Genomic DNA, 15,155 nt, shown 5'->3' with positions numbered 1-15,155 from the left:
AATATATTTCAAAAAGATTACTTTATATAGTAGCTTAATGTAAGGAGTAATAAGTGAAAATTGGCTATTGGGCATGTTAGTAAACTTAGTATTTAAACCTAAAAACAGCTAACCTATGTTGCAGCCTCTCTGATGAATACTTGGCCCTGTAACTTGACTTCTTTACATTGTTTAAACCTTTTTTTCATGAGTGTTTATTGCTTCTATTAGATTGTGATTTCATTGCAGGCAGACAAGGGACTAAAATTTCTACCCTTTTGAACACTAATAGACTGCTGAACACTATTTTGTAAATGTGGGTTACTCAACAGACTTTTTTTAGTAAATCTGAAAACCAAAATGACTCTTAATAAGGTTCAGAGTATAAAAAATAGTTCTCACTTAAAATAACATACACCAAAAGAATATGAAAATATTGATTTATTACCAACAAAGTAGGATTTCCCACAAAGTTTTTTTCAATTACACACACACGCACACACAGCAGCAGAATGAAATTACATTTTTCACATGTAAAGGTTTATACCCCAAAGAAAATAGGCCTGTGTCCAAGAGACAATTAGAAAGCAAGAAGTCTTTTCTTTTACTTTGAATATGGAAAACCTTTTAACAGAGACTCTTCCAAGGCAAACCAATGAAGGTTCAGGCATAGAAAATGGTTGTCACCTTAAGGTTTTTAAATACCAGTGTATTCACCAAATCAAGTTTTTACTAGAAGGTTTTACAATTTTTATGTAATTAAAAATCAACTTTTGGCCAGGTGCAGTGGCTCACGCCTATAATCCCAGCACTTTGGGAGGCCGAAGTGGGTGGATCACGAGGTCAGGAGTTCGAGACCAGCCTGGCCAATATACTGAAACCCCGTCTCTACTAAAAGTATAAAAAATTAGCCGAGTGTGGTGGCACGTGTCTGTTGTCCTAGTTACTCGGGAGGCTGAGGCAGGAGAATCGCTTGAACCCAGGAGGCGGAGGTTGCAGTGAGCTGAGATCACGTCACTGCACTCCAGCCTGGGCAACGGAGCGAGACTCCATCTCAAAACAAACAAACAAACAAACAAAAAACAACTTTTGCAGAAAATAAAGTTTTAAGTGGCTGAGACTATGTGCTAGACTTACTACCGTTTAATATGCTAAAATGATACATAATTTATTCTTCACAGCTCAAAATTCAATGTAAAGCCAAATATTAATTTTGCCCCGTAGAGAAATTAAATGTTTACAAACAAAGTATGGAACAGTTGTTGGTCTATGTAAATTGAAATGTAACTGACCATTTTATTTTCAAGCATGCTTAATCTTGACGCTTCTTTTTCACATTGATACTCATTTTGCAGAAATAAGATGACTGGCACTAATTTAGACAATAAACAAACTACACCAAGCACATTTTAGTAAAGATATTTTGGTGGAAAGCAAAGTAATTAACAATGAAAACATTTGGTAATATCCATTTACTAATATGTTACCAAGTTCTTCAATGTTTACATGGTTGCTCATATTACTAAAAATGTCATTTTAAAATATTTTCATACTTCATGCACTGGAGCTAAAGAAGGGAAGGCTCTTTTAAAATTTTTATAAAAAAGAAAACACCTTTTGAAGAGAAAATGTCTAAGTGAGAGGACATAAACTTATGGTTCACCATTTTTTGACCTAATAAGATTATAAATTTCAATGGCTACTTAAGAATATACAAAACCCAAACTGAAAGCAATTCTTCAATTTATTCAGGCAAACAAGTCAAAAAAAATAATTTTGTCATTACTGGCACAGATCCAATCCACTGTTCAAAGACATGACCGTGGACTGTCTATTTTCTTATAAGATTTATTTTTTAAAAGAAGAGAATTTGTTTGGCTCTACTAATTAGTATAACTTCAACAAACGATTTTCCCATTTAATTCTTTTGCGCTGAAAGAAAACAGTTTAAACTAGATTTTCTATGATAATGGGTACATCAACATTGTAAGAAAGGCCCTATAAGCTTAAGTTCTAAAAACATTATGGTTTTAAAGAAATCAATGCTTTTCTGTCACTCTTTACATAACACTGAGAAATTTCAAATATAAATTGTAGAAACCAGTATATGAAATTTTAAGAAAAATCTTACTAAAAATAATTATAAAAATGCTTTTAGAAATTTAAGATGTAAAATACAATTGACTTTAAATAAAATAAAAAAAAGCAACCCCTGCCCCCACACTTTACAAGGTTATTCTTTAAAAATGCTTGTCACCTAAGTTTATTCTCTGTCAAAATTTTGGTTGTATTTTGCATCATCTAGTGGCCACCTTGTAGCATTTCAAAGCAGTTCTACTACGATTTTTGAACCCCAGTGTTTTTTTTCCCCTTGAAATACCAATAAAATTATAGCATCAAGTTTCATAAAACTTTCTTTTAAAGGCCCATAAAATTCCATTTCCTACTGGAGATAAGGTAATCTTTTTTAATAGGAAGAAAGGAATAGATCTGTCATAAATTATTACTATACATTAGACATTTTCATATCAATTTTTAAAAATTAAATATAACACTGGGAGAAACTAGGACTTACGCTCTAGAGTCATCTTTAGGCTCTAAAAGTAATTAAAGTTACTCTGCAATTAAAGCTCAGGGCTACCATATAAGTAACTTCTTGTGATTAACCCCTCTTCCACTGTACCTTTGATTTGTAATATTAAGTACCTTTTAACATGAGAACTCAATGACTCATGGTCAGAATGCCAAGGACTCAAGTTCAACCAAGACTGAAGAAGACTTAACTTTTACTACCAGATGATATTTTGGAAAGGTCATTAAGGTTTCCATTATCAACCTATTTGTATTTAAAAGCAGGTTTCCAAAAGTAACTGCTTTTCGTTTTAATCAATCTCCTAACTTTTATTCAGTTGAGCCATACTTATAAACAGAATTTAACAAAAAAATTCCCAAGTTCCCTCTCTTTACTTTTATTAAGAAGGTTGAGTGAATGTAATACGGCGCCGCCGCCTTTGGAAAGCCTTTAAATTCCATCTGTTTGGTTCCAGCATATGAGGGCCATTGTAGACAAACAAAACTGTCATCTTTTCAGAATAAGGAAGATTTTGCAGGAGCTGTAAGTATTAAAACAAATTGTCATATAAGCTACATACTGAGAAGTATAGTTTTCCAACCTTACATGTGTACAGTCAAATGTATGATTTTATTTGTAATATTAATAAAACTTTTTTTCCCCACTCTGTTGCCCAGGCCAGAGTACAGAGGTGCAATCTCAGCTCGCTGCAACCTCCACCACCCAGATTCAAGAGATTCTCATGCCTCATAGCCAGCCTCCAGAGTAGCTGGAATTACAGGCACGCACCACCTGGCCCAGCTAGTTTTTTGTATTTTTACTAGAGACGGGGTTTCACCATGTTGGCCAGGCTGGTCTCGAACTCCTGACCTCAGGTGATCCATCCGCCTTGGCCTCCCAAAGTACTGGGATGACAAGTGTGAGCCACTACGCCCAGTCAATAAGAGCCTTAAGAAGCTCTTAAACACCTCAATATAAACCTTGCCAGACTGTAATCCTTACCTAAATTAGCATACCTGTAGCCTGGCCTAAAGAACAATCAAAATAAGGAATAATTGAGCCCTCTAGATTCACAAGATAACTGGGATTATTCAACTTCCTTGGCAGACCTTGGAAAAGAGTATGTCCTCCATAATTTTCCTAGGGTAGATACTTTTACTTTTTATTTATAAACACCTCTCAAGCAACTTCTTTGATAGCCTGGTATCCTGAAAAGTGTGTAAGAGGGACATTTGTAGGCTAAGGTATTTGGCAGGCAGTAGGGTATTAACAGATGTGACTATTCCACAAGACTATCTGTGAAAAAAAGAATACAGATGACACTATTTAATAAAAATCTGAATGTAGGATGGGTAAAAACAATTTTTTTCTTTTTTTTTGGGTAGGGGGGGAACAAGGTCTCATTCTGTCACCCAGGCTGCAGTGCAGTGGTGTGATCTCAGCTCACTGAAACCTCCGCCTCCTAGGCTCAAGTGATCTTCGTGCCTGAGCCTCCCAAGTAGCTGGGGCTACAGGTGCATGCTGCCATGTCCAGCTAATTTTTGCATTTTTTTTTTGGTAGAGATGGGGTTTTGCCATGCTGCCCAGGCTGGTCTTGAACTCCTGGGCTCAAGCGATCCACCTGCCTTGGCCTCAAAAAGTAGTGGGATTACAGGTGTGAGCCACTGCACGTGGCCAAAATTTTTCATGAATACTTACAAAGGAAAAAATCTGATTATATTAATAAACACATCTTTGAATATATATGCTTTTTAATTTACTCACAACACTAGATTTAACAAAAGAAAATTTCCCATTGTAATGGTTCTAGATTATGAAAAATTATCTACAAACATAATTCTGTTTTTATGAGAATTAACCTGTGAGCAGAAGATGTTGGGATACTTAAACTTCCCCTGGGCCAGCATAGTGTTAGTGGCAAATAAAGAGGAAGGGCAGTATATGACAAGAGAGGCTTTTTTGGGAAAATGAAGAACCAGAGTCTTAGCAGTTGTATTCCCCAGTCATCTTTTAGTGCTGAAAGAGTACCTTTTCTAGAAGAGGAATGAGAAAATCTCAATTTTAGAACATAATAATATGTCTCCTACACGTCTTCCTCTGATTAAGCATGACATTGGAACTTGTCCCTTTAATAATGTAGATATTACTGTTAACCTTTTAAATTCCTTTTTTGGGAGTGTTCCTGCTAATATGAACATATTGGGACAAAAACTATATGATTAAGTCACAGGGAATTTCCGAGTATATGACCACTTTTAGGTTACTTTTTACCTACCTTTGGTGTTATGAAAAAGTATTGAGATGTATTTTCTTTACAGGCAGTATTTACAACCATTTCAAACACTCTCCGTTCATTGATTGGGTCCATTCCCTAAACAATGGCAATAATAATGATTATATTTATTTCTATTATAGGATATAAGTAGATCCAAATAACAGAACAATCACCATACCTGATTGATTTCATCAACTACTCTGAATGGACATCTATTTAGCTCCTGGAGTGCCATCAAGTATAACATGGTAGAAACACTTCTTTCACCTCCACTTTGATGATGAGGAGTTAATTCATGTAGTTGAGTACTACTGCGAAATTTGACTCTAATTCGAATTCCGTATTTATCATAATCTTCCTATAAAACATTTAAAAAGTTGATGAAAAATGAGTTTCCTCTGGTAATGTCATTCTATTATTTGAAAATGGATTGAATTAACTAAGAGTAAAGAATTCAATATTTAGTGACACTAGTTTATATAACAATAAATATATATGTATTTTTAAAAATAATATTAAGCAAACAGTTACCATCTAAAAGCTCTAAGGGTTTTCAAGGATCTATTTAGATAAGGAAAATATTCAGATTAAATTAACATTTTCCTCCTCTATACCATTCTATTCAAGTTTACTAGGCTTCCCCAAGAGTTTTTAGAAATTACTGAGTGAGGAACTCTGTCCTGGAAAGGCACTATCTATTCTAGTTCCAAAGTGCTAGGTTCTTAAACTGCAGGTGAAAGCAATTAGAATGTAATGGAGTGCTATGCTCTCTTGTGCTAGAGAAGTGGCTGTGTATGATAACTGCAGAGGGCCAAGAATCCCCCTAACTTCTTCAGTTGGTTAAGAAGGAAAAAACAAGGTAGGAATTACACATATACTTTGAAAACTTAAGTCATACATACACACAATACTCAGCAAAAAGCAAGCCTGGCACATAATAGGTGCTCAATAAATATTTGTTGTAATGAGTACATTAGTGTTTTATAAACGTTGCCAAAACTGAGGATGCTCTAAGTTTTATTTACTATTCTTATTGATGGCATTTCTATGTCAGGTTCAGATTTACCTTAAAAATGAGGTATATAACTTACTAATTAGTCTGGGTGCGGTGGCTCATGCCTGTAATTCCAGCAATTTGGGAGGCCGATGGGGGTGGATCACTTGAGGTCAGGAGTTTGAGACCAGCCTGGCCAACATGAGAAAACCCCGTCTCTACTAAAAATACAAAAATCAGCCGGGCGTGGTGGCGGGCGTCTGTAATCCCAGCTACTTAGGAGTCTGAGGCAGAAGAATAGCTTGAACCCAGGAGGTGGAGGTTGCAGTGAGCCAAGATCGTGCCACTGCACTCCAGTCTGGGTGACACAGCGAGACTTTGTCTCAAAAAAACCAAAACAAAAAACATGAAACTTACTAATTAAAGGTTACCTATTAATTGAATAGAGCTTTAAGGTCTAAGATAGTACTGACCAAGAGAAAGATACAATGCAATCCACATATGTAATTTTCAATTTTCTAGTAGTTACTTTTGTTTTGAGACAGAATCTCTGTCTCACTCTGTTGCCCAGGCTGGTCTCAAATGCCTGAATTCAAGTGATCCTCCTGCCTTGGCCTCCCAAAGTGGGAATAGGCACAAGCCACAGCACCTGGCCTTTGCCTGTCTTAACGAAAAATTAATTTTAGCCCAAATTGCAATGCATAAAGTTATAGCACAAGAAATTAGTAGCAAATTTCCCAGTATTTTCATTCTCATGAATTCTTAAATTCTTTTTTTTTTTGAGACGTCTGGTTTTGTTGCCCAGGCTGGAGTGCAGTGGCACCATTTTGGCTCACTGGAACCTCCACCTTCCAGGCTCAAGCCATCCCTGCACTTCAGCCTCCAAAGTAGCTGGGACCACAGGTGCATACCACCACACCCAGCTAATTTTTGTATTTTTATAGAGATGGGGTTTTGCCATGTTGCCCAGGCTGGTCTCAAACCCTTCAGCTCAAGCTATCTGCCTGCCTCGGCCTCACAAAGTGCTGGGATTACAGGCGTGAGCCACCACACCCAACCATGAATTCTTAAATTATTAAAAAAAGACACTGATATATACTATATTTCAAACTAATCTGTTTATGAGTCTTCTAACTCCAGTTGTGGTAGCTTTATAAAGTAACATATTTATTCAATACAACTGAATAACCATTACTCAGATTGTATAAAAAGAGTTACAAGGTATTAGTTACTAATTCCAAACATCACCCCCCACCAAAAAAAGTGACCCTAATAGAATCCCATAGGTGATTTTCTCCTTTCTTTCAACATTTTGGTAAACAAAACTTTTCACAGATATAACTCTAAAGTAAATAAATAATTTATATGTACTTTAAGCATATAATTAAAATTACTTGCCAGAAATATATTTCAAATGCAATTTTACCTCATTTTCTGTATGGAGATCAACTTCACCAGCACACTGCATGGAACTAAAAAAATTGCTGAATTTTTCATTAATTTTTTCTACCAGCTCTTTTAAAGGATTAAGCCACCTTTCTTTTACCTACAAATAAACACAATATAAAAACATAATTTAAAAGCAGTATTACTATATTGTGACACAAAATTTCACGTAAATTTTATATCAGTATCAGTCTGGGCATAACACACTTCTCTTAAGCATGTCATCTCATTTTCCATTATTCTACATTCCCATTTCATTAATAATCACATGATAAAAAGTAAAAATTAAAAACTAAAAAAATTACCTGTGAAATGTTTTCCCTGTATTGATCTAGTTCAACTTTCTTTCCCTTTAGTTCCTCAGTTAACTGCTCTATTTCTTCTTCTCTTTTTGTATACTCCTGAACAATCTGGCAGGGGGAAAAAAAAACTTCTTTAAGATAAATCTACCAAAGTATAAAAGTATATACAATTTTGCATTGATTAAAACATTAACTGAAAATGGCAATTGTGCTGCATTGTTTGTATGCAAATAATTTATGTTCTTATTACATACTGAAAGTGACATTTTTTATCCTTGAAAAACTAGACATTGCAGTATTTCAGGTTAGCCCGACTATTCTTTTTATAAAGAAAAGGCACAGAACATTGTGTTCCTTAGGAAGAATCTATTTAAAATTCTAATAGATTCAGAATCTGGCATTTAAAGTACATTGTTCCTGCTGTCTAGCTTATCATTACCAAGAGCTCTAGTACAGAGTGGGAGGCAAGTACTGGAGGGAACTCTGTGTGTGTATGTGTGTGTATGGGGAGGGTGGTGGTGGTGGTGGCTGGATGCAGAATGGGAGTAGAGAAACAGGCATACTGTAGGATTCAGTCCCGTGAAGCAGGAAGCTCTTGATCTTTCTTCAGTTAATAAAGCATCAATTTCATCCAATGTGTTTGGAAGGTCTTGGAAAACCTAAAGAAAAAAATTGCCCATCATTATAGATACAATGAAAACGGTTCCATTCAAATAGTTAAAAGAAAAATAATCTGCTGAATAAGTTATCTACTATCTGTTCAACAGCATGCTGGTACACAAGGATACAAAGGAATAATAAACAGGGTCATTTGCCTTCGAAAGTTTGTATTTTAAAGAAAATAAAATGTATGTACTGGATAACACCTTAAGGCAACGTATTGATGTTGAGTATTCAAACAAGCAGTACATATCTTATAGGCTAGGGAATTTAGAGAAAAGAAGTATCAGTTCATGCTATAGGAGAGTTAAGAGAATCCAAAGGCCTAGAATTCATCTCTGGGCCTTAAAGCAAATGGCTAGGGAGGAGCAAGGCAGAGGGAAGACAGCAGCTTGGGAAAAAAGAATGAGTACTGCATACCATGGGGAGTGAGGAGTTGTGTCCATTTGGAATGGTGGGTACTTGCTGAATTGGTAGAATGGGTCCAGAATATGTGGGGCATTGAAAGAGAGCAAGAAGTTAGAACTTTATACTGCACTTATGAAGAACTAAAAAAGCATCCTTAGTATCTAATTACTTTGACAGTTGAATTTCACCACGGTACTATCTTCTGAGTCCATGCCATGGGGACAAATTAGAACAGACACTTTTTTTTTTGAGGGGAGGCAAACAATTACATTGTTTGGCTTAGCACGACCTGCAAAGGCTGTATACTACATGGTACAAAATGAATCCTGAAACCCTGAAAAAGATCTTGACATATTAATCTAATATCTTCAGCTTATTATTTTAACCTCTTAGAAAGCAGTTCAACTTCTATAGACCTTCAAATATTCCTTTGTTGAATCTCTGACATACTCACTGAGATTTAAGCTCATGTGTCCAACATTTATTTACTCGATATCCTCACTTGACTCTAACAGGCATCTTAAATTTAAGATGGTGAAACAGAATCTGGATTTCACCCACCTTACCTACCACTTCAAGCAACCCTGTTTCTCCTTCAATCTTCTCCATTCCAGTAAATAGCACCGTAATTTGTTCGGGTGAAAAATTTAGGGGTTCTCTCTCTTATCCTTCATGTCAAATCCATCAGCAAGTCTTGCTGGCTCTGTCACTAAAAGATATCTAAGATCTGTCAACTTCTCCCTCTCTCTCTTCAGTGCTATCACCCTAATTCATGCCATTATATATCTCTTGCGTGGTCCAAAGAAATGACCTTCTAAATGGTTTCATTGCTTCCATTCTTGTATCCCTACTTTATCCTCCATCTAGAAGAACAGAAGTTAGAGTGCTCTTTCATAAAAGTAGTAATGTCACTTTTCTGTTTAAGATCCTCCACTGGAGTCCATCCCAAAAGAATACAACCTTAATTCCTTGTATGGTCTACAAGCCCTACATAATCTTGGCCTCTGCCTTCTTCTCTGCTTGGATAATTTTTAACCCCAATGAGATTCCTTTTATTCTGAAACGTCCCAAACATACTTCTGTTCTGGGCTTTGTCTAAGTTGTTTTCTCTGTCTGGAGTACTTTTCCCTCACATCTTCACTTGACTGATCTGTTCTCTTCATTCAGGACTGTTATAAAATGGTATCTTTTCAAAGGAGGCTTCCCTGACCAAGTTCCCATCCATGTCACTCCATCTCCTCACCCTGTTTTATTTTTCTTAGCATTTCTTGTTATCTGACATTATCTGATTTTTGATTTGTGTTTTCATCTACCTAATCTTCCAGACTAGAATATAAGTTTCAGCTGAGAAGGAAGTATGTCTGTCTTGTTCAATGCTTGCCATATAGGAGGTAATTAATACATTTTAATGATTAATCATCTTCTAATTTTGATTCAAAAACAGTATGACTTATCAAGAACAGTATCATGCTTTTTCTGAAAGAAAAAATTAGTACAGATTGTACTTATATTTATTTTATAACAACACAATGTATTCTGAAGATATTCTACTGTTTTTAGAAACAAGCTTCTCAATTTGTTTTAAAGATATCTACTGAGTTCCTAGTATGTATCCAAATAGTCGAATCCATTCTCTGTGATTCTGTGTCTGATATCATAAAATAAATCAGTTGAGGATTTGAAAATTATAATCCATTAATTTTTTTCCAGTTGTTTATATCTTTAGTAGTCATTTCATTATCTATTGAAATAGATAACATTTGAAATTAAGAATTTTAAAAAGACACACCAATACGAGATATTTTAAAATTTATTTTATAATTTCATTTTGACATTATTCTGAATAGGTATGCAGGCAAAGTATCATCCCCACTTGTACAGAGGTATGTAAATTAACAGTGGGATGTGACTAAAGGGCAGCATCTCCTAATTTTACTGAGTGGTATGTCAGCATAAAACATATAATGGAAGTAAGACCTCTTTTTTCCTTTTCTTATTGGCAGATGTTAGTCCTAAATATTCAGCTCCCATTGAACCCTAATTAAACACCCCAATTTCCGGGGAAACATTTTCATTTTCCCTTTATTTTTAAAATGTCCTATTTGTTATTTCTGATATACCAATTACTGGCACAATGTTTCCATGAAAAACTGTATGTTCCAACTGTACCCATTAAAAGGCATTTGTATTGGAAGAATAAATGTTATAGTACCAATAACATTGATCTGTTAAGCAACATTATTTTATATATCTATTCAGTTTAAAAATGTGGAAAAACTCCCTATTTTTTATGACACATCATATTTTTCATGGCCTGTTACAATGCTTAAGATCCTATAATCTTAAAAATATGTTAAATATGGCAATTGTAGCATTATATACTTTTTATACTTACTGTCTGGTATTCTTGAGGAAGAGTCTGCTCTGCACCCAGGTTACATACTTGCCTAGCTCTCTTCATAAGTTCCTTGCATTTCTGCAATAATCTCTGTCTGTTTTCATCCAACTCAATGAAATGTTGCTATTAAAAAAATTTATTTCGAAAATTTGAATGTTACTGTTAAAGCAGAGGGCTGTTTTATTAAACTACCACATATTAAATACATTGTTGAATTCTGATTATAATGATAATCAAATTATCTGAAACCGTATCTCAAATAATGACTCTTTTTATTATAAAGGTTAAATTTGAACTTTAAAATACATCAGCACATCAATAACCTGGCATTTCTCTAATCCATAAGAGGTGTAAAATTTAAATTTTACTGCCTTTTTCTGAAAGTTTAGCTTAGCTCCAGGTAATTTTATTTATTTATTTATTTACTTACTTATTTTTTTTTGAGACAGTCTTGCTCTGTCACCCAGACTGGAGTGCAGTGACGTGATCTCAGTTCACTGCAACCTCCGCCTCCCAGATTCAAGGGATTATCACGTCCCAGCCTCCCGAGCAGCTGAGATTACAGATGTGCACCACCATGCCTGGCTAATTTTTGTGTTTTTAGTAGAGACAAGGTTTCACCATGTTGGCCAGGCTGGTCTCCAACTCCTGGCCTCAAGTGATCCATCCGCCTTGGCCTCTCAAAAGTGCTGGGATTACAGGAGTGAGCCACACAGGCCTGGTCATGTAATTATATTATAATCAGATTTGAGTTACACAGTACACAGGCTTCATATCAGAAAACTCAGCACTCAAATGTAGTTAGGACCTTTAAATCGTGCTTGATAGTGTTCCAAGTACCTTCCATGTGGTTATTTATTCATGGACCTATTCATTCCTTCACCAAATAATTACCGAGAACCTATTAAATGCCAGTATTATAATCTGCATTGGTCACAGAAAGGTGAATAAGGAGAAAGAGACACAGGATCATTATCATAACAGAAACAGGTACTCTTTACTGAATGCTTATGTGCTAGGCCCTTGGCTAGGTGCTTCGCATACATTATTCCCTTTATTTCTCACAAGCATAGCACAGTAATATTATCCTCATTTAGTGCATTAAAAAAAAAAAGAGAGAGACTGAAAGGAATTAAGTAACTTGCCCAAGCCCACACATTTAGAGACTGTCATGATTCAGATCCCTGTCTGCTTACAGGACACATGCTGTTTTCATTACAGCATGGCACCTCTCAGCAGGAGCAGATTGGACAGAGTATGTATGTAGGGAAGGTCAGAGTGGTCACAGAAGCTATGACAACTTAACAGCCTTAAATGACAAGAAATAAGTAACAGCAGCAGATGACCATTCCAAGGATAGGTGATTATGAATTTTAAGGCATATGAGCCTCAAACACCTGCTTATTTTAAGAAACAAGTAATCTAATGTGGTTGGAGGAGAGGAATTTGTAAGGATGTAAAAGATCAGAGTTGGTAAAATGGACAAGGGCCAGACTGCAAGAATTTCACATGTAATAGGGAAGGTATCTCATCTACTAAATGTCTTCTATAGGTCAAGCACTGTTACAACCACTATCCTGTTAATTGTTCTAATCCCAATTATGATCTTAAAGAAAAGTGTTATCTCTATTTGTAGAGGTGGCTCAGACACATTAAGAAACTTGCCCAAGGTTACAGAACTAGCAGATTTCTGAGAAATAAAACAGGTCTGGTTTGCTCTTTTCACTAACCCTCAAACTCTGGTTGGCACAAAAAACACTTGGGGGTGGGGGATCTGGAATGGCCTAAGCACATTCCAGATCTATTTGATTAATATCTCTGGGGCTGAGGTCTGGACACCTGTATTATTAAGGGGGCCTTCAGGTGACTTTTATGCACACGTGTTTGATAGCAAATAAACTAAACCAAGACAATAGTTATGAAAAGTAAAAGGATATATACTGGACCAAACTGAAAATACAAGCAATCCTTTATACTAACCACTTAGTACTATGGTTTTCTTGAATAAATTCCTCAGTCCCTATAGCTTGAGAGAAATAAAAGAAAATGTTAAAGACTCCCAATCACCCTTACTCTGCTAAGGACCATTGTACTCAGGCAAATGCAAAACAAGAAACAGCTGGATACAAACTAAATACTCCTAATTTCTTCTATTCCTGATTCTTGTTCCTCTGGACTTTGCTAAAAATAAAGTATTAGAACATTATGGAAAAGAAATATCAATGAGTTGATAATTTGAAGCTCTGGACTTAGATAAAACCTCATTTAATAGTTTCTGTTTGGTGGCATATGTGCAATAAAATATTTATATGAGAAAATATTCTTTCTATACATACGTGTTTGTGACACAGATCTTCATATAGCACCTGTTTTGCTTTTTGTTTTTAAAACCACAATTCTTGCTGAGCTTTTTAAGAGTGGAAGTGGGAAGGCATATATAATTATATCAGATAATGCTGTAAAGTCAGACTTGTGAAAAGGCTTTATCTACATTTCTGCTTAGAGTCTAGCCTTTAATAGTTAATAGAGAATAGAAAATACTCCATAGGTTTAAGATATAAGAGAATAAGTGAAATGTACAAAATATCCCCCACTAACATCTCAAAAAAGATTACTTTGTAGTTATATATCCTAGAAAAAATTTGTGTTATCTTTTTTTCTCAAATTCTTTTTGTGAAAGTTCATTTGTCATGGAAATTGTACAGAAATACCTCGACATTAAATAAGAAAAAGCTTTTCGAAGAAGGCCCTCTTGTGGAAGAAGTAAGAATTATTCACAGAATTTCTTATGAAAACTATATATATTAAAACTGTTATTTTAGTAACAGTTCATTACAGTAAGAATCAAATAAAATGAAAACCATTTTCTATATGAGTAAAATTAAGTCACAGGTATCATCAACTTTTACTAAAACATTAGCTGTAAATTAACACACTTCTTCCTTTAATAAAATTTCATTCCAATTTAGTTGATTTCAAATTCAAATGCTAACCATTTGTTTCAGTTACCAGAAAGAATACACATTTAAAAATATAAAAATCATTCATTTTTTTAAAAAGTCAACTTTAAATTTTAATACTTGAAATTTAGAAAATAATAATCTTAACTTTTAATACACAAGACCATAAATTCTACTTACACTAATTTAATCATAAACAATAAAATAATGGGAATACTACTATTTCCTTGTAAAATGTTTTCTTCAAAATTATACACATCTAAGTAAAAAAAAAAAATGTCTCCTCTGAAATTCAGTTCTTTTTTGAGGGAGTGGCAAGCAGGTAGCCTGAAGAGAGGTCATATGAAAAGCACCGAACTCCTAAATTTGGTATTAGTATAAGCAAATAAATGTAACAACTTTCCATTTTTATAACTAACATTAATTCTGATGTAAATCTGTACTTTTAAAGGAAACACTGGCTTCATGCTAAGCACCACACTAGGCAACTTGATGTATATTATTAAACTGAGTATCATAATATCCCTCCAAATTAGATAGGTATCATACTCATGGCTGCAGATAATGATTAAGCTTGGCGTGGTCAGGAAACCTGCCCACGGTAAAAAACAAAATAACAGAAATTTTTACCAATCTCTGTGTGTGGATTTACAGACAGCTTACTAACTTGTCCTAAAAATAGTCCATAAGTTAGTGACATTACCAAAGAGAGGCTTCCAACCATTTGCCTTTCTCAGGGGATGTTTTATAGGTCTGTTGCCCTATTTATCTTCCAAAAATCTGAGAAAGTATCAAACTCCATGGTGGTTAGTTACCTCTAAGTCCCCTCATGAATACAATCTCTACTGAAATTTTGTCAATCTTCTTTTGTGAATTTATTTTCATGACAGAAAAAAGGACAAAACCAAATGGTAGCAATAGTTCCTCAGAGCAACCTGCCATGCGTTCAAAGGGACAAGTAGGAAAAAAAATTTCTCTTTGGTTCAAATGAAGCTGCATAGCAGGAACAGATAAGACAGATAAAATCATGTGCAGATAAACAGCAGCAAACACGTGAAGAAAACAAGAGTAGGTAAAAGAGAAAGTGAACTACCATACACGTATTCTACTACATACTTTTAGTCATCATTCTTGACTCTTTCAAATGTGTGGCAAATGACT

General features: G+C 35.0%; 1 protein-coding gene across 1 annotated transcript in view; it reads right to left on the bottom strand.

Annotated features, from left to right (window-relative positions):
* Positions 1 to 402: 402 nt before the first annotated feature.
* SMC5 (structural maintenance of chromosomes 5) overlaps positions 403 to 15,155 on the bottom strand; it is a 103,736-nt gene continuing 88,983 nt past the window's right edge. Inside the window, exons 18-25 of the mRNA XM_025360323.1 lie at positions 11,032 to 11,157; positions 8,649 to 8,693; positions 8,132 to 8,227; positions 7,572 to 7,676; positions 7,247 to 7,366; positions 5,005 to 5,184; positions 4,827 to 4,922; positions 403 to 3,092 (exon numbers count right to left, since the gene is read on the bottom strand). Coding sequence (XP_025216108.1) covers positions 2,952 to 3,092; positions 4,827 to 4,922; positions 5,005 to 5,184; positions 7,247 to 7,366; positions 7,572 to 7,676; positions 8,132 to 8,227; positions 8,649 to 8,693; positions 11,032 to 11,157 — 909 coding nt within the window. The 3' untranslated portion in view covers positions 403 to 2,951. The remainder of the gene's footprint in view (positions 3,093 to 4,826; positions 4,923 to 5,004; positions 5,185 to 7,246; positions 7,367 to 7,571; positions 7,677 to 8,131; positions 8,228 to 8,648; positions 8,694 to 11,031; positions 11,158 to 15,155) is intronic.

This window comes from Theropithecus gelada, chromosome 15 (assembly GCF_003255815.1).
Source record: "Theropithecus gelada isolate Dixy chromosome 15, Tgel_1.0, whole genome shotgun sequence".
Taxonomy (NCBI): Eukaryota; Metazoa; Chordata; class Mammalia; order Primates; family Cercopithecidae; genus Theropithecus; species Theropithecus gelada.
The sequence above is the reverse complement of the archived record's forward strand: the minus strand, read 5'-3'. Positions and strand labels throughout refer to the sequence as shown.